Here is a 25,825-nt window from a genome sequence, read left to right on the forward strand (position 1 = left end):
ATATGCTAAAAATCTTGGGCCTCATTTAGTGGTAGGAGCATATAAAAAAGTGCAGCTTTGCTCTTGAACAAACCATGTTGCAATGCAAGCAAATTTATTTTTATTTTATTTGTTTGCATGCAGGGAAAATACTGGCTGCTTGTGCATGTATTTCACAAATACTGGACAGCTTTATTTTTACACTGCAGTTTAGAGTTGAGTTAAACAACTTTAAATTTGCACCCCACCCCTGCAGTGCAACATTGTTTTGCAAAGTGGCAAATTTGCTGTTCTCTTTTTTTGCTTTTCTCCTATCTCCAAATGAGCCCTAGTATGTTTATGCTATTAAGTTCAAGACTAGCTAGCTGATCTTGTTGTCATTCCAGGGCCGGATTAACCCGAGGTCTAACTGGGCTATAGCCCAGGGGCCTCGGGCATCCAGGGGGCCCTTCAAACTCCTCAGCAGCATTATTGATCGGTCGGGGGCGGGGGCGCCCCCGGCCCGATCGATGCTGCTGAGTACTGTCAGTGCAGTCCTCCGTCCCGGCGCGCTGTAGTCTGCTTACTGAGGATATCTCGCGAGAGTTCATGAACTCTCGCGAGATCTCCTCAGTAAGGAGCTTACAGCGCGCCGGGACGGAGGACTTCACTGACAGGTAAGTGCTTGGGGGGGTCCTCGCGGGGGGTGGGGGGTGGGGGGCGGCGGACGGCTCACATTGGGGGCCTCGCGGGGAATGGAGGGCCCCTTAGCCCAGGGGCCTCCATTCCCTTAATCCGGCCCTGTGCCATTCATGTGATCTAACAGACAAAATACATTTGACCCAATCAAATTTGGGACAATCCAGTGTGTGAAGTTCCTTTCTGTAACCCATTAATGTTTCACAGTATGAAATGCAGCAATAAGCAAGGACAGTTAAGTAACCCTTGTCTCTTGGCATCAGAAGATTAGTACCTGTGCTAGGCTATTTCCTGCTACCCTATGAGATATATTGATAACTTTGATCACCTTGTCCTCAGGCAACAGAATGTTTAGGGTCACAAGGGTCACTTTAGCTAATTGCTATTTTAATAGTTGCTTCCCAGTTATGTAACTAGTATGCAGGCAGGCCAATAATAGACAAGGTACAGTACATGCAATTTAGGTTGCAACATTACTTAAATGTTTTGTGCTTTTTTTTTTTTTTTAATAAAGATCATTTAAGTAACTTTGAAACTGGGGAGATGAACTTGTGGGCTACAAATCTCCCTGGCAATGACTTGTAGGTGCTGCTGTTTGGAAATCAACCGTTCATTTCGTTTGTGACTACATTTTGTATTACCTTGACTAAAAATAGATATTTTCAAAAAGTTGCTTAGTTGATTAGTTTACATGTCTGCATTCACTGAAAAAGTTTTCTTTTAAAGAAAACCCTATTTGCAATGTTTATTGCTATATTGATTATAGACTATTATAAGATGAATTTATACAATAATCTAGGGAATGATGATAATGTAGATAAAATATTAATGGGATCTATAGTGAAGAGTTAATATTATTAAGGACATATGATGGGAAGGGAAGATAAAAGAAATATATGCCGCTATCCAACATTAGCTGGAAATAAAAGAGAAATACTGCTAGTAACCTTTATAATCATTACAATTTTCTCTATTATGGTAAGGATGTAAGGGATTTATGGGACTTGTTTACAGCAGTCATATTGAGCTCATTTTTGGCCTAAAGTGTTAGTGTGCCATTGTTCTGGGACCCCAAGTGTCAGTGTGCCATTGTTCAGTGACCTCAAGTGTCTGTGTGCCATTGTTCAGGGACCTCAAGTGTCAATGTGCCAGTGTTCTGTGACCCCAAGTGTCAACGTGTCATTTTTCTGGGACCCCAAGTGTCAGTGTGCCAATGTGTCATTGTGTGTTTATTCTGGGACCCCATGTGTCAATGTGCCATTGTTCTGGGACCCAAGTGTCAGCGTGCCATTGTTCTGGGACCCCAAGTGTTAGCGTACCATTGTTATGGGACCCCAAGTGTCTGTGTTCTATTGTTCTGGGACCCCAAGTGTCAATGTTTCATTTTTCTGGGATCCCAAGTGTCAGTGTGTCATTGTTCTGGGACCCCAAGTGTCAGTGTGTCATTGTGTGTTTATTCTGTGACCCAATGTGTCATTGTTCTGGGACACCAAGTGTTTGTTTGCCATTGTTCTGGGACCCCAAGTGTCAGTGTGTCATTGTTCTGGGACCCCAAGTGTCAGTGTGTCATTGTCCTGGGATCCCAAGTGTCTGTGTTCCATCATTCTGGGACCCCAAATGTCTGTGTTCCATTGCTCTGGCACCCCAAGTGTCAGCATGCAATTGTTCTGGGACCCCTAGTGTCAGTGTGCCATTGTTCTGGGACCCCAGTTGTCTGTGTTCCATTGTTCTGGGAACCCAAGTGTCTCTGTTCCATTGTTCTGGGACCCCAAGTGTTTGTGTTCCATTGTTCTGGCACCCCAAGTGTCAGCATGCCATTGTTCTGTGACCCCAAGTTGCAGCGTGCCATTGTTCTGGGACTCCAAGTGTCTGTGTTCCATTGTTCTAGCACCCAAGTGTCAGCGTGCCATTGTTCTATGACCCCAAGTGTCAGCGTGCCATTGTTCTGGGACCCCAAGTGTCTGTGTTCCATTGTTGTGGGACCCCAAGTGTCTGTGTTCCATTGTTCTGGGACCCCATGTGTCTGTGTGCCTTTGCTCTGTGACCCCAAGTGTCTGTGTGTCATTGTTTTGGGACCCGAAGTGTCTGTGTTCCATTTTTCTGTGACCCCAAATGTCAGTGTGCCATTGTTCTGGGATCCCAAGTGTCTGTGTTCCATTGTTCTGGGACCTCAAATGCCTGTGTTCCGTTGCTCTGGCACCCCAAGTGTCAGCATGCGATTGTTCTGGGACACCTAGTGTCAGCGTGCCATTGTTCTGGGACCCCAAGTGTCTGTGTTCCATTGTTCTGGGACCACTAAGTGTCTCTGTTCCATTGTTCTGGGACCCCAAGTGTTTGTGTTCCATTGTTCTGGCACCCCAAGTGTCAGCATGCCATTGTTCTGTGACCCCAAGTTGCAGCGTGCCATTGTTCTGGGACTCCAAGTGTCTGTATTCCATTGTTCTAGCACCCAAGTGTCAGCGTGCCATTGTTCTATGACCCCAAGTGTCAGCGTGCCATTGTTCTGGGACCCCAAGTGTCTGTGTTCCATTGTTGTGGGACCCCAAGTGTCTGTGTTCCATTGTTCTGGGACCCCATGTGTCAATGTGTCATTTTTCTGAGACCCCAAATGTCAGTGTGCCTTTGCTCTGTGACCCCAAGTGTCTGTGTGTCATTGTTTTGGGACCCGAAGTGTCAATGTGTCATTTTTCTTTGACCCCAAATGTCAGTGTGCCATTGTTCTGGGACCCCAAGTGTCAGTGTGTCATTGTTCTGGGATCCCAAGTGTCTGTGTTCCATTGTTCTGGGACCTCAAATGCCTATGTTCCGTTGCTCTGGCACCCCAAGTGTCAGCATGCGATTTTTCTGGGACACCTAGTTGCAGCGTGCCATTGTTCTGGGACTCAAGTGTCAGTGTGCCATTGTTCTATGACCCCAAGTGTCAGCGTGCCATTGTTCTGGGGCCCCAAGTGTCTGTGTTCCATTGTTCTGGCACCCCAAGTGTCAGTGTGCCATTGTTCTATGACCCCAAGTGTCAGCGTGCCATTGTTCTGGGACCCCAAGTGTCTGTGTTCCATTGTTGTGGGACCCCAAGTGTCTGTGTTCCATTGTTCTGGGACCCCATGTGTCTGTGTGTCATTGTTTTGGGACCCGAAGTGTCAATGTGTCATTTTTCTGTGACCCCAAATGTCAGTGTGCCATTGTTCTGGGACCCCAAGTGTCTGTGTGCCATTGTTCTGGGACCCCAAGTATCAGTGTGTCATTGTTCTGAGACCCCAAATGTCAGTGTGCCATTGTTCTGGGACCCCAAGTGTCTGTGTGCCATTGTTCTGGGAACCCAAATGTCAGTGTGCCATTGTTCTGGGACCCCAAGTGTCTGTGTGCCATTGTTCTGGGAACCCAAATGTCAGTGTGTCATTGTTCTGAGACCCCAAATGTCAGTGTGCCACTGTTCTGGGACCCCAAGTGTCGGTGTGCCATTGTGTCCGTGTGCGTTTGTTCTGGGACCCCAAGTGTCAGTGTGACATTTGTTCTGGGACCCCATGTGTATGTAAATGTTTTTTCTCACGTAGATGACAGAGTATTCATACAGATATTTGCTGTAATGCATACATTGATCTATTAATAGTACCATCCACAACATCATACTTCCTCTTTTGATGAACAACTTTGCGTGTTTTACTATTATTATTATTATTATTATAATTATTAATAGTTTTAGACCATTAATTTACTATTCTTACTAGTGATTCTCAATTGGAAATACAGGGAACAGTAAGTTACCACCCTGGATTTTCCAAATCACTCCCAGATTTCCCCAAGCTGCCTTTATTTTGACTCCTAATTCATGCGCATTTACACTTACACCTTAATTGTGTCATTGGGCTGATAACTCTTGGACACCTGGAAATCTATTCACGTTATTATACAACCTAGAATATGTTTATGTACTTTGCTTGCTTTCTATAACTCTTTGAGGACCTATAAAGGTAGTCCTAAATTAGTCCACTCAATGCCCACACTGATAATCATTTTGAACTAGAACTGTATTGTCATGTTTCCAGCTTTTTATTTCACATTGATAGCTGATATTTATAATTCTCACTTCTCACTGGAAAAGCAATTTTTTGCTTCCTTTATACTCCTTTTAAAGTGCACTGGGGGGACCAATAAGGTTCTAGGAATGCTGGCCCCAGAAAGATGGCCTCTGCTACACTGTTTCTTCTTGTATTTAATCCAGACAAATCTTTGTGTTGTTTTACAGATAATGATAGAATTTTATGTGGAGGTGACACGTCAACTTTAATTTCTCTCCCACTCACATTTTATGTGTTTCACTTTACTTGCCTCAACTGTTTTAATGATGCTTAGTTTAGTTTTAGAGGAGTAGTTTATAAAAGAGGAGAACTGTAATGATTTTTAATAAGGAAAAAAATGTAAAAACAATAGATTTTTAAACCCTAAATAAAGAATTGTTAATAGAATATGTTATACACTGAATAGGTGTTTTATCAAAGACATTTTAAAGGATATTTTCGGATTCCTTCACTTTTATAGATTATCGTCTTTTGCATGATGCTAATACTGCCTCACTATCTGTTATTCTCTTCCACAGATGTCTCTATCTGAAGCACTCTCATGCTCAGCACCACGTGCCGTGCTCTCTCCCGGAAGTGGGAGTCTAGTGCAGCAGCTGGATCAGAGAGTAAAGGAGCTCAAATCTTGGCTGAGAGATACTGAGCTGGCACTGTATAACTCCAGCTTGAGGGTGGGTAAGGAGGAGAATGATGGCGTAAAGGAAAGACTCCAGAGAGAGCAGCACCAATTCCAGGTACCAGTGATTACTGGTTTCTCATCCGTTCTCTATACCTTGTAGAACTGATTTGTTTGTCTTCACTTCTTGCTGTTTGCAACTATAAAACTCCACCGTACCTTTACCTACTTTTGACATCAAAACAAATGTCAAGACCAGTATCTTCTATATCCAAATGCAACTGTTTATCCTCTTGAACCCCAGATGTATGTTTCAAGTCGTTAACATTGCCGTAGCTGTATTTGCTTTTTTACCGATGAGCACCCTAAGGGGCACATTTATCATGTATCGGGCAAAACGAGAAATACTTATCAATCCTTATCGCATGGATAAGGATTGATGTATTTCTCAAATTTATGAAAAATGGATCACAGAAACAGCAGTTCCGAAAAACTGCTGTTTCTGTGATAAAAAAAACCCATACTCACCACTGCCTCTTCCGTCGCGCTGGCTCCGGATCTCCTCCTCTTCGGTGTATTTTCTCCTCTTCATGCTACTGCGCATGTGCCGACCGGAGAACTTGAGGCTGTGACAGGGAGGGATCACAAGATCACTCCCTGCGCATGCGGAGCAGAGCTGGACATAACGAAGAACAGAAGTTTTACCAGCATTTCCTATGATGTACGCCAGCTTCAGCTGGTCGTACATTAACACAACAAGTTCCCGAAAAAAACATTTTTTCGGGACTTGTTAGATTGCGGCCAGGAGCAGTCACCATTCTGTTGAATGGTGACTGCTCGCAAAAACGATCAGGAGTGCAAAGCAGCAGATATCAATGATATCTGCTGCGATGCACCTTTAATAAATTTGCGGAGAGCACATCGTGGCCTAATTTACACGGTAAGTGCACGAAAGTGCACTACCGTGCTTTCTTAAATATACCCCTAAGTCTTTTACTAATGTTCACTTTTTGTGCCATACCTTATTTTTAGTTGTGCCAAAATCTCCTTTGAGTCTTAAATGATATGTCCACCAACAAATAATTTTTTTTTCCCCAGTCCCACTCCACTCAGCTACCATTATCAGGACCCATCGCAGTTCTAGTGTACTTGCCTCCACCAGCACTGCTTGTGTCGACAACAGGGGGAAGAGGAGGTGCAAACGACACTGTGTTTGTATCTGGTATAGGCTCAGATGCTTCGTCCAATTTGTGCCTATATTAGAAATGAACACAGCGCTATTTCGTTTTCCAATCTCTTGTGTTATTGCTCGGTGTCCATGCATTGTACATTTATATCACTGTTAGCGTGGTATAGCTGATGGAGGTACTGGACAGAGTAATCCTGATCTGCTCAGGACCTTAATAGAACACAGAGCCCTCGGGGAGCACATGCTTAATCGAGTGCATGCTCAGAGGAGCAGGGCATAAAGCCCAAATAGGGGTCACTGCTCATGCACTGGTCCCAGAGAATGATCAGTATAGCAGAGTGGGGTCCTCCCTAGTGGATGAACCAGCATGGCCGGGCCCCCTTTCACCGCCAGGGCCTATGGCAGCTACATGGGCTACTCTGACGTTATTGATGCCGGTGATACAGCTGATGTCTCCTTTCTCTCATTTATATTTAAGATATAAATGATACTTGGATATGCAGTAATTTAGGAGTAAAATGTAAATGTTTACATGAAATAAGGAGATGGTCCAAAAGTGATAGCAGACAGAACTGAAGTGATGTTTTCCCTTTTTCCGTCATGTACATTACTATTAGTCTGCTGCGCAGAGCTTTTACATAGGGGGACATTAGTAAAGTCAAAAATAGGTATGTTCCTAGGTATGTGCTAAATGGGGCATCCTTATATGTTGACTTTAAAGTGTTATTGTATGTGTGGACCTCTCTTTTCTATAACTCACAGGGAATCAATCACATCATCATCAACATTTATTTATATAGCGCCAGCAATTTCCGTAGCGCTTTACAATTGGGGACAAACACAGTAATAAACAATACTGGGTAAAACAGACAAAGAGATAAGAGGGCCCTGCTCGCAAGTTTACAATCTACAGGATCCAGCTTCTTATGTAACATTTAAATTCACCTGTCTCTTTTTGTTCCACCCCATCATTCATTCCAATGTCTGCACCACCTTTAACGAGAGTCCGATTAAGACCCCATAGGACCCTAGGCAGCGTACTGGTTTGAGCCCCTCTTGTCCTCCTCCATGTGTCAAAAAAACGCCCACATAGAAACAGGTTAGAGTAATCTAGTACCCACTGGGCCCTAGGCAGAAGCCAAGGTTGCCTAATCTATAATCTGACTCTGACTTGAAGTCACCTGTTAACATTCTCTTTTGTTGTATCATTCTGAAATAAACACCTTGTCCATTGTTTATCTTCTAGAAATTAGATTTTATACTTTAGTCTAGACTCTATTTGCAGATTAAATCTCACTAATCTAGAGAACATTAGACTTTGTCAATACCAGATTAGAGATGTTGTTTAGAGAGGTCATGAAATGCACACATTTCCAGAATGGATGAAGTGCTGTGTTAAATAATTGGAAATTTGTTCAGAACTAGAAAGTGTTAGACACCAGGTACATACCAAACCACATAAAACTATTACATTAAATTCTAATTGAGGAATTATATTCCACACTAAAATATTTTCTGAGTTTTTGAAATGATAGAATATGGATTAAATTATTGAACTTGAAGCGTATTTTTGCACAGGGATATAATATAAAAAGGAATATGTACTGTACAGTACGTAACAAGTAACCAGTAAAATCTTAAAAAGTACGTAATAGTAAATAAAAAATTAACAACCTAGTAAGTAAACTGAATAGTTACAGCACAATTATGAAGGTAAAAATAACTGCTATAGATTAAAACAGCACACATTTTACATACTATTTAGGGAAAATACATTTTTCTCTGTCTCTTTATTTGTCTCTCCAGCTTAATGTTGTTCCCCTACCAGCACAAGTGTCAGGGTAAGTGATGTTGACAGGCACGATAGGAGATCAATATTCTCACTATAATTAGTAATAAAGCCTTGGTGCTGAGGTCAGGGGGCCATTGAGCCCCGTACTAGCGGAGCACCCTGCCAGCTCCATGCATTCAGCTGTATAGAGCATCCAAATCTTCGCTATGCATTTTTCTTGTTCAGCAGTACCACTGTGTATAAGCAATAGAAAGACAAAATGAAATTTATCACAGAAATCACCCCCTGAGATTAGATTTATTTGATTTAAAATAAACCAGTCAAGTTTACCCCAGATTTTAGCAGTGTGGGGGTGTTTGATCCAAGGAATCTATCTGATCCCCATTTTAGGAGTCAGAAAGGATTTATTTTTTCTCCCGCTGAGGCTAAACTGGTAACAGTCACAGTGGACATTTTATTTTGTCGTCCCTTGGATCAAAACAAAAAATATTTTAGAAAGATTGCACTTAATGGACCTGTGTCTCATTTTCACCTTAATTCAACCGCAATTTAAATTTGCAGCTGAATTAAGAGGATCAATGTTATAATTTTTGCAGTGTACACGTAAAAATAAATGTTATTCTGTGCAAAATTACATGGCAGGTTTAACTTAAAACAGAATCCTGCATAATAAAATTCCTGACCTTTGTCTGCTCTGCCTTTAACACCCTTCAGAACTCTGCACTTAAAGTGGAGGTAAACCCTGGTCATATTATGTAAACAACTTTGTATATTGAGAAAATCATTGAGAAGTTTCTCAATACAAGCTTCCATATTTCTCATAAATCCTCCACTCACAATGACAAGCCAACCACATGCCAAGGTAAGCACCTTGTTTTAGGCAGCACTTTTTAGATAACCAGAAGATAACATGCATTATATATGACATATTTTACAAATGCAGCCCTTTTTACCTCTGTATACATGATATACCCACTGCCTTACAACTTCTTTTATAGGGTGAATTTCAAATACCAGTGATCAGCGATATATATTCTTGTCCTTCAGAGTCTTTCTGAAGAAATGTTCCTATTGTTCCTTTTATTCTATCAATTGTCCCAGATAACTGCTTCCCCCATGTACTAGCCTACTAATGTTATAACTGCTTTAATCTACAACTATTTATCCATGTAACTGCTCCATTACTGTACTCTCATAGTAACAGCGGACTTCCATTACTATTGCACCATATTAGCATAGTTGCCAGTGGTGGAACTACATTGCAGGGAGTGCAGGCTATGGGGCCCATTGGTGAGGGGGTCTGTAAATGCCGGACCACCTTCAAAAGACCAGAGTGGGGGCTTTGGGAGTTTGGACTGGCATTGCTAGGCCTTCCCCAAATTTTGGTTTGGTGCCCAGTGATGCAGGGGCTGGCTTGCAAATTTTAGCCCGGGGGAGAGACTTGACTCAGCAGCCTATTAGGAACATTTTAAAGGAAAGAAAATGCAGGTAGCCCAGTGACCCAGACTGAGGTAGCCCACTATAGGACCAGCCCTAGGGGCAGATGCGCATCTACCCCTCCAGCCCAGCCTGCCCCTGCAGTGATGCTATGTTCTGACCCTGATATTTGCCAGCATTTCAAAACAATTTCAATGGACTGCTGCTGAGCCAGTACACCTAAGCAAGCCATGTGTGAACCTGGCTTGGTGGACCACTGCAATCCCCATCATGACCTGTTTACTGAATGTGATTAATTTATTTAATTGAATTACTTGTATTTTAAAAACTTCTCTTTAACAATATTAATTTATAAATTCTAGAGGATAAGAATGGGTGAATTTTATTGTGCTGAAGGACAACAACAAAATATAGGTACATTTCAGGGTGACAGATTTCCAAGAACAAAACTTTAAACCTGGTACTGTATGCATTAGTCCTTTTTGCAGGCAATAACATTAGTGTACTATCATGTGCTCTATGTTCTCTGTACTCCTGTTGAATCCCTGCCCTCCCTTCATCCTCTCGCCTGGTTACCAGTCTGATGTGCTCACTGATTTGGGTCCCTCTCCCCTGTGAGCTGTGATTAGGGCCCTGCCATGTGCTTCATTATCAGCGAACACTTTAATAGTGCCATTTAAAAGGCCATATTTCTGCCTCCCTCGTTGGGCCAGGGATGATACATGGTGATAATTGGCAGAGAGAGATGGCTCTCAGTGGCCTTTTAATCGCCCTATTTATCAGACTTGGTGTCTGTGTGAGACGAATCATTTTGATGGCCCCTCTTGGTTCTGTAGTCGCTGACGCTTAACTTGTTCACTGCCATGATTTCAATTTTAGTATGCCTGTATTAATGGGAATTTGACAGGAATTTGTGGTATAAGCAGAAATATGTTGTCTTGGCAGTGGCTAGTAGAATCTACTAATATCTTGATCTTTAGATACCAGGGTTCTGAAAATAATTGAACACATCTTATTAAGAGATATAATCCAAATTTGGATTGATCAGGTAATCACTGCTCACGACTGGTTGGACTTTACCCCGAAGATATATTTCTTGGTATCACTGGCAGTTTATTGTTTCTTGGCTCCTCTGGGGCACCCTCATTCTATTTTCTGTTCAGCATGAGTGACCATTTAATCCTTATGTATTTATTGCAGTTTTATGGATATAGCAAGTCATTTACACTTTTTATAGCATTACTGGCTGCCAGGTTATTCTATGACTACATCTAATAGTTGTCTTGTCTTTCCCTGCAGTGTCTCTGCTCTGAGCTCAGGCTGCGTAGACGTGGGGTGAGATCTGTCCTGCGTTTGTGCCAACACCTTCTAAACGTCCAGGAGCAGACTCCGCACCACGACCCTCCAAATCTGCAGCTGTTAAGTGTCAACTTAGAAAGGAGATGGGAAGCCATAGTGATGCAGAGTACACAGTGGCAGAGGCGGCTGCAAAGGGAGCTGGGCGAAGAGCAGGTGAATATTAAAGAATGTTAATGGACATTACTGTACTTCAACTTCTTCAAAGGGCTCGGGTATGTATAAGACATTGGATACATCTGAGCAATTTCCAAGAGCAAGTGGCAAGTTAAGTCTATTTTGGCACATTGGCAGTGCTTTAACAATAGGCCTCTTCTTGCTTTCCTAATTCTATTTGTTATCATACTTTGGACCTAACAACACACTAGGTTCACCAATATTATCCTATTTTCCCTTTCTAACTATTTAATTTTCACTGAAACATAAAAACGGAGTCAGATGTTAATGTACCAGCCTGTACTGCTGATTCACATACAAAAGGCAATATTACAGCAACTTTTGTGCAAGTACATGCTTGGACCATGAGGGGTGGATGGTTATAATCTACTACTACTATCTAGTGCTTCTACTTCTGCGTATTAATTACCCACTTTTCTCTTTTAGTGCACATAACCATTGGTATCAATCATTTCATATTTATTGTATTATTAATAAAATGTGGGATTTTGAAACATGAAAGTGGTTTAATTCTAACACTTGTGCCCTGTTATTCATTTACTGTATTTCTGATGTGCACAAAGGGAGGATTTAGTTTTCCATAGTAATTATGAACTATATTTGAAACTGCACAAACACAGCAGCCTCCACAACGCCGTGCCTACAGTAACCAATTAGGTAACACAAGTGAAAATGAGTGATTTGAGAAAAAAACCATCTAGGCAGGGTGTGTCTCGGCAGACTGTTCCAGAGACAAATTGCGGCATGTTGCGGCTAATTGAATTCCCCCTTAGCGTGCATTTGCGCAGAAAAACAAAACTCCATTGTCATGCTGCAAGGCCTAATGGGCAGTCTTGTTTTACAAACCACTGCCACCAATCTGCAACACCGTAAATTCGTCCAATACCATTATTCCCTTTCCATGATCTTTTTGCACCAATCTATGTGCATAGTAAATGACCCTGTTTGTGTCCCACAGTGGACTGTTCTGTGTTAGATATATCTGAAATATTTTGTGCAGATTGCGATATGTCAATCAAGTATAGGAAAGGAATACTGGAGATTTTTGGAGGCCATGTACTGAACTAACTGATGCCATTGATTATGTGACTTAAAGTATAGAAAGTGTGTGCTTTGGAGAACGATTGTTATATGCACAGAAAACCGCCCCCCTGTTCAGTATTCTACATTTTCGAAAGGGACCTTATCACAGCAAGAGTTATATGTCAAATATTAGGTAACAAATTGTAAAACTAGCTCTACTTCATTGATATAAGTCATCAGTCTTGTTGCTTTTTCGTATGAGTTTGGTTTTACATGATTACTAATGTATATTGTGTTTTTAATCAGTGTATTTACATGGTGTATCAATGTTTGTGTGTTTGTATGTACTAGGGCCTGAGGTTTAAACTGTTTTGTATGTAAGATGGACTTGATTTCTAAACTTTGATGTTTTAGGAGCTGGATCTGCTGGTGGACCCAGACTGGGCTGATTTAAGCAGTGCAGCTGGTGAGGAGGCTTTGGAATGGGACGAGACTGATATCACAGTGGAAGCTGCTTGTGACATCCAGGATCATGGAACAGAGCCAATTTTGTCACCCATAAGATGTTGCTCTGGACAAGTTGCTTCAGGTCAAACCTATGAGCAAACTCCTTTTCAAACACCTGTATATCAGGTCTACAGTTTGCACAACATGGAGCTTTTCAGAACACATATGGATCCATTACCAAAAGAAGCAAAAACATTTGGCACCCTATCACCTCTTCCCCTTTCTCTTCTGCAAGGATGTCCCTTTTTATCTCTACCAGATTTAGCTGATAGATCTCCACAAGCTCGCCATTTTCATCTTACAAAAATACAAAAAGATCCTAGTGGCCACTCTGAGAGTGAGAGTGGGATTGCAAGTGGAGGAGAAGGTGTGACTGCTGCCAATTCAGAGGGTTGCTTATCAATGGATGGGGAAGGACCACAAGGGTGTCAAGGCCAGAACGAGGACATGGGGCAAGTTTGGAGTAAAGAAGTTGGTTCCAGATCAAAACTGCATAGTCAACTCACATTTCATGATACTTCCCAACTACAAGCTGATAGACTTAAACCTTTGATGTTGGAAAGAACGCAGAGGTTAATACCCAATTTTTGTTTTCAGAGAACACCAGGTCAGACTACTACAAATAGGACTTTGCTTCCAGCTAGCTCTGAAGACCATAGCCCGGATGACACAGTTGATTTTCAGGACCTGATTGAAGTATTGAGCCCAGAAAACACTCCTCCTAACTCATCCTCTCTGGAATCACTCTCAGTGGCTGGTGGTGAAATTCTAGAGGCAACAGTCCTCAGGCGTAGTGTGTCGCTAGAGAGCTGGCCTGCCTCATATAAGAGCAATGAAGATCTTTTCAGTCAGCAAGGCTCAGCTGATGTTACCCCAGGTAGCGAACCTGGGGAAGAGTTAAGCAAGCGTACCCTTGACCTACTAAAGAGGCTGGAAGGTATTGAATGCCCATCTGAACAGAAAATGAAGCGTAGTCTTTCTGATGACATTACTTTGCGCAGTGGTTCTCGAAAGGCATCCTTAACTGGTTTTCACTCCCCACATGATAAGGAATCATCTGGAAATGAGGATATTGGTTCCGAGTTGACAGAATTGAGTAGCAGTGAAGAGCTTTCACTTAGATCAGAAGATATGGTTGTACTAAAAGGCCGGTTAGGATTAGTGAACTCCAATGCCTCTTTCCGCAAGCACTTGAGTCATTCTCTGGGAGGGGAGGAAGGTGAAGCCAACCTGAGCATGATTGTGAATGTGTCATGTACCTCAGCATGCACTGATGAAGAAGATGACAGTGATTTGCTCTCAAGTTCCACCCTCACATTAACTGAGGAGGAGGATGAAGAGGAACTTGAAGAGCCAAACTCCAGTTTGGGAAGTGAAGATGAGGCTGGGGATGGTACAGAACTGCCCTTAGGGGCCGATTTTATAAGACGGGAGTTGCAGGCATGGATTAGACCCTCATTTCTGCTTCCCAGAGAAAGAAGAAAAATGAATAGGCTAGTACAGGACATGACTGGTACATCTAAGTCTGAGAAGATTTTGCACAGTTCTGCACCAAGGCAGACAGAGACCAATGGAAATGGAAAAGATACATGCAAGGTTTTGACAAGAGCAGAAGAGGAGGAAACACTTAGTTCAAGTCAATTGGTGGATGATGTGGAAAATGGAAATGTCTATAGTAGGGTGGGTACAATGAAGGACAGAGTGAGTAAAAGAAACCTCCCTGAAATTAACAAAAAATCTGGACTATACCCATCAATATCAATTACCAAAACAGAGAAACTTCACCCTCCCAGCATGCCTGCCTTGGCCTTCCATAAGCCCCGTGAGCTAGGACCATCTTCTAATGGGAAAAGCAACCTACGGGTTACATGTGATGCAATTGCAGATGTGGATATGCAAGATAATAGTTCTAAATACCAAGAGGTACCTTCTGTAGTTTCAGAGGCAGCAAATGAGGCTTCCTGTTCTTGCCATATCTCTACACATGAAAGGCCCAGCAGTCCAGATAGCACTGTACAAGATTTTGTGAAGGAGATCCTAGGCATGACATCTAATGCACTCCATGGATCACCACCACAGAGCGGCCAGAGCCAAGGCACTGGGGCACAGATCAGGGAGAAGGTCCTGGAATATTCTCGCAGGCAGCTGGAAAGGGGTGACTTCTACTCTTACTTGTCTCTTTCTTCTCATGACAGTGATTGTGGAGAGCTAAATGGGTCTGTCCGGGCCACAACCCCTCAGACACCAACAGAAGGGTTCACAGAGGAACAAATAGAGAGCATGTTTGAAGCCTGCACAGATAACAAGACAGAAGAACAGATAACTGACCAATCTCTGGATCTCAAAGGTACTTCCAATCTGACCTGTAAGCAGCCAGTAGTAAAAGCCTTGCCAGTTAACAAGCCGCTTAATCCTATTGGCATCAAGAGTCCTCAGAGCAGATCTCCAACCTCAGGGCAAGAAGCTACCACAAGGGTATCGGCCCGCAAAATTCAGGATCATTCATCAGTCATTGCGAATGGAGCCAGCAACAAAATCTCCTGCAAGAAACTGCCTTCTACAAGAGAAATACGCCCTGAGTCTAAAGGAAAAAGTTCTGTAAAGCCCACTGTCTCTAGCCTCCCTATACTGCACAAAAGGGTCAGAGACCAAAGGCCAGTGATGACAGGCACTACTCTGGGCACAGGGCAACAAAAGGTATGTGTATGAAAGAGATTACTGGAATTGCCATCCATTTGTACTTTCATAAGTAGTAGCAACTTTATGAGATGATACAGTCATTACAAAATACCCCACCTCTGGATAGCACTGTGTTCTATACATGTTCCGGAAAATTATAAACAGGCGATTGTGTCAAATGTTGCCAATAAAATAAACACAATTATCTATAATATAAAAATATATATAATTCACTTGATGTACCCAGTGCAGCCAGCCAAAAGAGAGTTACTGCAATCTCTTAAAAAAGGGGTACAATAGTATTTAGTATGGCACAGCAAAATGGAACATATAACTGCATGAAACAAATATACAGAAACCAGTATGTAGTGTTTTACATTTATTAAAAAGTACAAAAATGCCAATAGGTATCAATCCACCATGTAAGATTTGAAAATTGGTCCTTTGAAATATATTTAGCACACAATTCAAAATGCTGCAACAGTAGTCTGAATTTTTAGGAGGACAGACCAAAGAATACATTATTGGTAGATAAAGGAAGTCTTAAGGATCTACGAACAGTCCCTCCTAGATAATTTAGATATTGTAGCAAAAAGGTTACCCGGTATAACACAGTCTCACCACTCAGTTCATCCTCTGATTTAAATGTTTTCCCCGTGTATTGCTCCACGGTGCAGCAATCTCTGTGTCCACAAGAATCCAGAGTTTCTGTCTCCTTCTGATTAAACTGATGACAGAGAAATGTGTCAAGGAATCTTCACTGTTTCATCTACTGGTTTCTGTATATTTTCGTCAGCAATTATATGTTGCACTATGTGCTGCCATACTACATACTATTCTACACATGCTGTAAATGTATAGATCTACTGTGCAGTTTGTTGTTGTATGGGAAATCATGAACTCTGGGGTCTCGTGACCATCATTATTGCTATAAGCTCAACGCTAAGGAACTGCAATTCACTAAGGTTCCAAATTACAGCAATACATAAAAACACTTGTAAGAAACTCATAACACAAACTTGTGTATTATAACCATTTTTGGTGGTGATTAAGGCTTAGATCATATATTAGAATATAGCATCTGCATATATGACAAAAAGATAAATGCTGGTTTAAATATCATCTAATGATAGACACAGTAAGTAAAGCAAAGCATGAATATGCAATTGCTCATTAGCAATCATTATCTTAATTGCAATAGCATTACTGTTGTTAACTACACTTAGTACATTCAAAAATACAATTAATGACTCTCATAAAAAGTTACTTTTTGGATAATCTTAATTAAGGGTATATATTTCTGATTTTTTTTCATACTTTGTAGAAAATAATTAAAGCATCAATTGATGGAGGTGGATTAGTTCAGCTAGGACATGCCCTGTCTCAAATCTAAATCTGTCTGCACATTTTAAAGTGCAGCTCTTATTTTAAACCACTATATGCACATTAAAATCATTAAAATGATATCAGATCTGCCACTATGCCCTTATTCTCTGCACAGTCCATTCTTAATGTACTATGAAACTATAGTGTGGCAAAAGTGTGTCTTTCCACATCAATTGTGTATGTAAGCTCCCCTTCAGTGTCCTTTTAGGGTTTTTTATGATAAAATGTGTGACCCCCCCCCCCCCCCTGAAAATAATTGCTTATTCTCTATAATGTCTCTCTAACAACATTTTTTGCGCATCTCATCGCATTGAAGGCTAGAAATGTTCCACATCTTTTAGATTATTCAGAAGAGTGTTAAACTGGTCACACATTCTTTGATTTGGTAGTCAGATACTAAAATGTTACGTGTTCTTACTTCCTCATTTACATACAGGGCTTCCATCAGAAACTGTGGAGCCCAGTACTAATTAGTCTGGCAGGGCCCCCCTATCCCATACATGTGCCCCCCTCCCTCTTCACCATACATGCGCTCCCTATTCCTCATCACAGTACATTCCCCCCACTCTCTCATAACAATAAATGTTCCCCTCCCCCCAAAGTAACGTTCCCCAGGCTCTCCCTCTCCCCCCTCCCTTCACAGTTCAGGTCCACCAGGCTCTCTCTCTCCCCCCTCTCTCTCCATAGTTAAGGTCACCCAGGCTCTCCCTCCTCCTTTCACAGTTAAGGTCCCCCAGGCTCTCCCTGCTCTCATCCACAGTTGAGGTCCCCCAGCCCCCCCCCCCAAAAAAAAATGAATACCTAATTAACTTACCTTCTCCTCCGCGATGCTGCAGTTCCCAGTCACTGATACACTGGGAGCGCGGAGCGCAGTGATGACATCACCGTGCAGCGCTCCCAGCCTATCAGAACCTGGGAGGCGGAGCTGCAGCATTGCGGAGAAGAAGGTAAGAAGAAAAATGGGCAGCACGGTCAGTGACTGAGGAGCCCGGACAGTCCAGGGAGTCCGGACTTACGGAGAGGTCTGTCCGGGCCCCCTAGTCTGCCCAGGCCCCTCACAGCAGTACTGGCCATACCCCCCTGATGGCGGCCCTGGTTACATACAGATTGCCATTCAATCCAAATAATCTGCCCTCTCTCTGGCTCTTCCAAAATGCCGGAGACTCTACATGCTGTATTTGTATGACAGGACAGACACGAACTTGCTTACAAATGTGATATATATTTAATATCACTATTTCTAAACTGTATTCATAAAATATCACATACATGTAAAATTATCTGCGTATGTAAAATATCAACCCATTGGAATTTTCTGTGTAACCCATACCTGGGAGATAATACAATCTTTTTATCTCTTACAGAGACCATTAAATGGAGCCAAGAACCACAAGGACCTATGATTGGCCCTCTCTTTGCCAGGATGCCTCCTTTGCAGGGGTGAAGATGGCCACCACTGTCCTGCCTATGCTTCATCTCGCACAGCATTTTGGGTTTACATCCATTTGCTTTTTGTAGGGAAACTAAAACCTGAAAAACCCATTGATTCACTGGGTCAGAAAACAGAGTATAGATGAGTTGTCCTATGCCTGGCATCAAGGACCAGTTGCGTTTTCTTGATAATAAGGAATTTACCTTTACAGGACTTGAAAAAAAAATCTCAATTTCGAATTCTGGGAGCAAAGCTAGATCACAGCTCTGTATTGCTGCGAGATTATATACGTGTTATTTACAATGGAGACAGGAAACAGAGTGATGGAGAAGAAGGTGATGAAGTTGTATCTAAGATAATAAAGAAAGGACGTCTAATATGTGAGGTGCTAGGACGGATATGTTAGTATGACCATAGACCGGATAAGATAGCATGTGAACCAGGAAATGCTTAGGGTTAAGAATAAAGTCTTTGAGAGAGAAAGTTTAGAATGAAATTCCAACGGGGTAAAACTAGAGGAAAGTGTAAAGGTTAAACATGGGGACAAAATCAGAAATGTGGCAGGGTCTGGGTTGGGTAAAACCCTTATTCTGTCAAAGAGGGCATCTTTCTTTGCAGTATTACGTTCCCCTCCACAACATTAGACACTTATTTACTTTAATGATAATTACCTATGACCATTGTTTATGAAGGAGGATGTATAACACTGATATAACCGATGGCTGGAGAATATAACCCATTAAATATGCCTATAATGTCCTATTGTATGACAGTGTGCTAAGGTCTTTTAATTAAAGATACTGTAAGGTGTGTTAAACCTTTTGAATGCCAAATAAATGAAAGCAATCATTTCATTTCACTATTTTGTTATAATATTTTTATAATCCTCCCCGTAATGCTAATATCTGTATACGCCCATTACTTATTGGTCTATATTCCAGATAAGCAATTTATTGCCTGTTGAGTGAAAACTTATAGTTCTGGTATGGTCATACCATTTATGTAGCAGAAAATATAAATCAATAGAAACACTATATAACATTTTCTTAAACCTTTTCCCAGGTATCCCTCAACTGATCATGTTTTTAGGATTTCCCTGTGTACAAACTGACCAACTCTGTTTCATTCATTTACTTGTGTATCATTAAATTCTAGTGTTAATGTGCCTGAGTCACTAAGGAAAGTAAGGCAAAAAAGGGAGTAAATGTTCCCTGGGACAAACCATGTTACAATGCAAGGGGTGCAAATTAGTTTATCATTTTGCACATAAGTTAAATACTTGCACACAAATACTTGATAGCTTTATTTTTACACTGACATTTAAATTAATCTAGGACATCCCATATCCCAACTAGAAATCTGCACCCACATTTTAAATTTACCTCCCCCTCAAATGGTTTTTCCCAGGTGCAAAGTTACTCCTTTTTTATGCCCTCCTTAATGACTCAGGCCCAATGTGTTTAGCCTTCACCACTTCAACTTTTCCACATTCCACTGTAGATCCTTTTAGACAGAGTAATGTCATACACGTGGGCCATTTTGTTGAGTGTGGAAGTAGAGATGGGTCATTGACCCCATTAGTCAGCAAAGTACAGTTAAAAACAGCTAAAGGTCCATTGTAATTACAAGGAAAACCACATGTCAGCCTAGCTATTGAATATGGTGAGTTGTTGAGGAGGCCTAGATTTAAATTGTTTCACCCTAGGCTGCTTTAAATGCTCCTTTCTCTTCCACTAGAGCTCATTAACTCCAATCAATACCACATCACATACATATAAAAAATACTCTTTTAGTATTTTAAAATTATCTTTAATTGTTAAAGTTGAGAGAAACACATGATGAAATTGGGGTAAGATGGAACAAGGAGCAGTCTGGGAAGCTAGGTATGGGCCTTTCCACAATTCTTGGCCTACCACCAACTTATAATCAGAGGTGGGTAAGGCCCACTCCTTCTGTTATACTGGGTTGACTACCCCCCCCCCCCCCCTCCTTCCCCAATGACCGAAACAAATGGTTATAATAATGTATACATTTCCCTTTCCAAATGATTTTTTTCCATGTAGGTGGCTAACCAGCCTATATTGCATTTCCTCAAGAGATAAAGTAAAATGTTATTATAGTTTTTTATCTCATCTTTTTTAATGGTGGCGGAGCTGTTTCCTGACCAGTGCCCTTAGTAACGGGTCCCTGCATATATATGCTCTATACCTTATTGCTCAATAAAACTACTTCCCACAATTCTCTGTTCTCTATTTTATCACTTCTTACTGGGGATCAAAAAGTATTAGCAGCCTTAGAATTGAAGCAGCAACACTCCTTTGTAATAACTTTGATCAAGGAAAACATGCACAGACAGATTTCTGACATAAAATTGAATGTGTACATGTGCAATATTTCATACAGCTCTTTTAGAAATGTGTCACATTTGCATCTAAAAGAAAACGGTGTCTGTATAATGCCTGGCTATACCTGTGGTTACTTTTGTACTTATTTTGTACGATAACAAACTTGCAGTTGTGAAACTTTTTATTTTTGAAACTTTTAATGCTTGTACATACGGGCATTGAAAATCACGACTGTAAAAAGCATAGCTAGAACGTTATACTTTGTCCTTGCTTTTCACATTTGCACCTTCTTCTCCTGCAGTATAGTGTTCTATGGTTTAAAGGAACACTCCACAGAACTCCATTAGTTTATACCGAGCTTTAACGCTTGACAATGCTGCAGGCAGCATTAAAATTTACTAAAGGCAAAATGAATCGAACGCTTGTCAGAAACTTTGTGTGTACAGATCCAATTGTATACATTCGTTTTGGGCATGTGTTGGAAACGTTGTATTAATGCCTGTATGTATGAGAAAAATGTTGTGTGACACACATCTCTTTGCTGGTGCTGTTTTTTGACATTATTTCAGGTTATTGGTAAAATTTGCATGGAACCTGGCAATGCCAGTAATGTGATTGTGGTGCACCAAGCATCTGATCACAGTTTATGGTACTTTCTTCAGATTCCTTTCTGGCACAGCCATATGTAATTTATAGTGTTATGGAGAACAAGTCTACTACGGGTCACACTAGCGGCTGAACTACCGCCACTGAAGGGGAGGCAGCTGTTATGGCCCATTTAGGGCTTCGCTGCATAACGTCAGCCCCAATGCATGCCCACAGCCCAGACCTTGAAAGGGTGGACGGCTTCAACCCCCTCAAAATTTTGCTATTCTATCCCAACACCCATTGCCATGTTCATGTAATACAACTAGATCGTCACAATCAGTTTCAGGCAAAGGGAATTAAGATTTTTAAAAGTATCTTTAAACACAGCTTGAGTAAGACATTATGACTTTTGGTTTCATATTGATGCCAATATACGTAAATATTAAGTTCCTATCAGCTACATTCTCTAATTAGCTCCATTTCGTAACATGCTATATTTATCTTCCATATATAGGCACATTCGGCGTGTGACAAGGGTGTCTGGAGGGTAAGGGTACACAGCAATGCTGATTTGACTTTCTTCCACATGTTGATTTATGTTTTGCTCTTACTCTCCAGTGGGGACTTGGGGAAAATGTTTGGAGTTATTAAATATCCCCTGCACTTTAATCAAAGCCCTGTTTAGTTTACTTTCTTAAATAATTAGTGGGTCTGATTCTTAATTAGCCCAACCATGTTAGCAGATAACAAATAACATCAGTATGATGTACAACGGATGGAATACAGTAAGCAGGGTGACTGCTTCTTACCAGAGTCTTGCCAAAACGTCGGAGTCATGGCAAACGCCGTATAGAAACATCATGTTCCTACAAATGCACCCATTTCCTGGGGTAAGCACATTTGTGGGCCAAGACTGCGATACCTGTAAGGGTGCAAAAGTTTGCACCTTCTTATATGAGGAGTTGTAGGGATTGGGTTCTGCAGAGTGCGGACTTGGTTTTACAGATGCATATGGGGTTATTATCTATTTCCGAGAGGTCGCGCAGCATTTAGCAGCCTGTTAAAGAACTTGATATTTCCCATCATTTCCAAGGGAAGCATTTTGCACATTCCATTTGCCCTTTATGGAAGAACATATTTCTAGGCACACTTCAGTGTAATAAAAACATTAAAACACACAACTGACACATTGCATCATATTTCCCAGTATCCTGAAAACGTCTGGGAGACTCCCATATTCCAGATAGTCATCTTGGTCTTCCAGACCACCCTCCCTCATCCTGACAACTTCCTAGTGAAGTGGGTGAAATTGGCACATTGTTGATGCGATTCGTCACGAATAGTGTCATTTTGGCTACGTGCCCCAGGAAAGGATGATGCAATAGTGGTATTGCGTCACAAGGATGCTGCCAAAGTGACACACAGCGCAGTGCCATGCCACCCGTACTTGACACTTGACCTCTCCTCCAGAGGGGAGAATGATAATGTTGGCAAGTATGCATTCAATAAACACAGTGCTGGGGGTGTATGTACTAAACTGCGGGTTTGAAAAAGAGGAGATGTTGCTTATAGTAACCAATCAGATTCTACCTGTAGAATGTACTAAATAAATGACAGCTAGAATCTGATTGGTTGCTATAGGCAACATCTCCACTTTTTCAAACCCGCAATTTAGTAAATATACCCCCCGATGTCCTCTTACTCTAATGGATTATCTAAGACATAAATGAAGCAAAACTAAATAGTATTTTAGTTGTGAAATGTAAAAAATTAATGAAGGGGGTGATCCTAAAGTGAAAGTAGACTGGACTTTGAAGTGGCGTTTTTACTGTTTCCACCAACAACATTTTGGATGAATCCAGAAACCTGCACATTAGGTATTTCCCCTTTTATGGTTCCAAGAACAGCTATGTGCTTGGATTCACAGATGTTCATTTTCGCAAATAAATGACGCACGGGTCTACATTTTTTTGAGTTTAGATATTACCCTCAATGTTGTATCCAACAGTGTACCGGTGTCTATTGATGTAAAAATGGTCTAAATTTCACCTTTGAGTCTTTTAAAACAAGTGTTTGTACACTTTCACCTACTATTCTAAAAACAGCAAGTTACTACCATAGAAAAGTTACCAGCCCTTATGTTTGCCATTATACTGAATAGTAGCTCATAAATTACCAGCATTCATTTCTGAAACACAATGGTGAGAACAGCGTCATAGGAATTAATGTGTTTAATTTTTCATAAAGTTTTCATTCCTGGATGTGATTGAGTCAGAAAAATAATAAGTTTATGAAATATATCTTGCAGAGATCACCCTGTTAATTACATATGTTACAGGCAGAAATGTAGTAGGACTGTTCTAAGCCGTTCTTGCACCCTAGGTAGACAACTGACATCACAGAATGGGAGGAGCCAATTTAAATAGTCACCTGGGCACATCACCTATTTATCTTCACTTGATAGAGCACTGTCACAGCACGTCTGTATAATATTATATTTGAAAAGTCTGACACAGTTTATTGTTGTATTTGGATTATTGGTTACTGATAAGCAAGCTTTCAGAAATACTTCAACACAAAAAATGGCAAAAAAAAATATCCCAGTAATCCAGTCATGGGATTGACCATACTTTGCTCATGTGGGAAAGACCAATATGTATATTCATAAAATAACGGTACTACAAGTTAAAAAAAAAATATTAGCATAATGCAAAAGCCTGATAGTGCCATCTACTTAACTTATCATAGCGATTTTAAAAACAACAGTTGTTGCTGAAACTTGAGTTTTAATGAAAGTCTCGGCCCTTCCTACTGACATCACTGCTCTGTCTTCCTGACCTAAGTGTTCACAGCCCCAGCCTTACTAGTACTGAGCCTGGGCTTCTTTCCATCTAGGCTGGGTAGAAAGGACAATGGTGTCATGAGGCAGGAGGCAGTTGATTCACTGAAGCTTACTTATAGTTTTTAAGTCCCCGATGATAAGTCTGCTTTAAAGGTACAAGATTCCTGATAGTTTGCTTTCAATTAAATGTAAAGGTAAGGTGTGTGTTTTTTTTTCCTTTCAAAACCCATATGTAACACCCTCAAGTGTCCCAAATGTCTGGGTTTGAGGGAGCAAAGCTGTTGGGACTTCTACTGTACAAAAATGTCAAAAGTTGTCCCAGCATGTCCCATTCCATTGCAATACAGCAATAAATGGATAATGGCCTGGCCGCTCCACCATTGTGGTCACATATATTACAGTACTATAGCAGAAGTTATACAGAGCAGTATTTGTATGTTGGGTGCTATAGTAACAAACATACTGGCAAAATCAAATGAACCCTGTAAGATGTTTTCAGAAATGTCTACGAATCTTTACAGATAAACCTTCAAAGACTTTTTAGAATAGTTTATTTTTACCAGGTTTCATCTCATTCACTTAAATAGTGATACTTGTTGTGCTGTCACAGAAACTGTTGGGTTAGACAGTTGATTAAAAAGAACACCAGAGATCTGTCCTCTAGAACTTCCGTCCAATCCCATTTATTAATCAGTTAACAATGTTTCCTGCTTTTGTTTATCTAAAACATGATACTCGATGCAAAGTGAGGGGCAGTATTCGCAGAAAAGGGTGCCTTGCCGTATGTCTTATTAGTTCTAAAGTTTCAGGGGTATCCTCAGTGGATGGCCTGTGCAGAGAAGTGGGAGGCCCATGGAAGATGATCATGAATAGCAAGTGGGGAATGTGTGAATATTCTCTGTATATACATGGATGTATTCTATCAGTGGCAAAAGCTTCAATGTCTGTTGTGTGACCATGTGAGGGATATTGGCCTTAAATTCATTAATATGCATGGGAACTTCAGTAATAAATGCTAAGAAAATCAATATTTTCTGGGCTACTGTCTCTTTTGTTTGAGTAGAAGGTAATGGTGTTTTTCATATCGTGTGTAAGAACAATAGTTTGAATGTTTTTGTGTCACTGCTGTTGTGCATATCAATAGGAAAGTTATGGTAACACACTGAGACTACCGGTGGTATGTTAGGGAATTATGGCAGCGATACATACACTTGCTTTTAGGCTTGCACACTATGGGCCTCATTTAGAGTCGGACGCAAAGTCCATGTCAGGCGCATCCTGCACATTTCCACTAATGGGGAATGCGCAGTAAGCAACAGTTCCCTGCAGTTCCGTCTGCTTTTCAGACGCAGTGTACACTGTGACAGCTTACGTCTCATGTTAAGTGCGTATTGTCGCTAACCAATAACGATTGTTGAACCTCGATTTGTGTTTCCAAAGCACAAAGATTTATTCTCAAAAAGTAGCAGAATAATTCAAGCAAAATAATAATAAGTACAGCCGTTACTTATCGCAGGCGCTCTGGATCCAGTGTGCAGTCATTCAATCCTGAAGTCTGGGGACAAGATGTCTGAACACTAGATGTGAAGCTGCTGCTTATATGCACACAGAAATACAGTAATACAATGAAGATGGTATAGCTTGCTTCTATTGGTCCAGGTTTCAGGAAGGTCCAATGGGTTGTCAATCATTGGCTAGTTCATCCTAAAGAATCCAAAGGAGG

At 41.1% G+C, this 25,825-nt stretch overlaps 1 protein-coding gene across 1 annotated transcript in view; it reads left to right on the top strand.

The window, feature by feature from the left end:
- AKAP6 (A-kinase anchoring protein 6) overlaps positions 1-25,130 on the top strand; it is a 165,619-nt gene extending 140,489 nt beyond the window's left edge. The window contains exons 11-14 of the mRNA XM_075192675.1: positions 5,252-5,467; positions 11,067-11,279; positions 12,738-15,527; positions 18,260-25,130. Of these exons, the coding sequence (XP_075048776.1) occupies positions 5,252-5,467; positions 11,067-11,279; positions 12,738-15,527; positions 18,260-18,298 (3,258 nt within the window). The 3' untranslated portion in view covers positions 18,299-25,130. The remainder of the gene's footprint in view (positions 1-5,251; positions 5,468-11,066; positions 11,280-12,737; positions 15,528-18,259) is intronic.
- The last annotated feature ends 695 nt before the right edge of the window (positions 25,131-25,825 follow it).

This window comes from Mixophyes fleayi, chromosome 12 (assembly GCF_038048845.1).
Source record: "Mixophyes fleayi isolate aMixFle1 chromosome 12, aMixFle1.hap1, whole genome shotgun sequence".
NCBI classification, from domain to species: Eukaryota; Metazoa; Chordata; class Amphibia; order Anura; family Limnodynastidae; genus Mixophyes; species Mixophyes fleayi.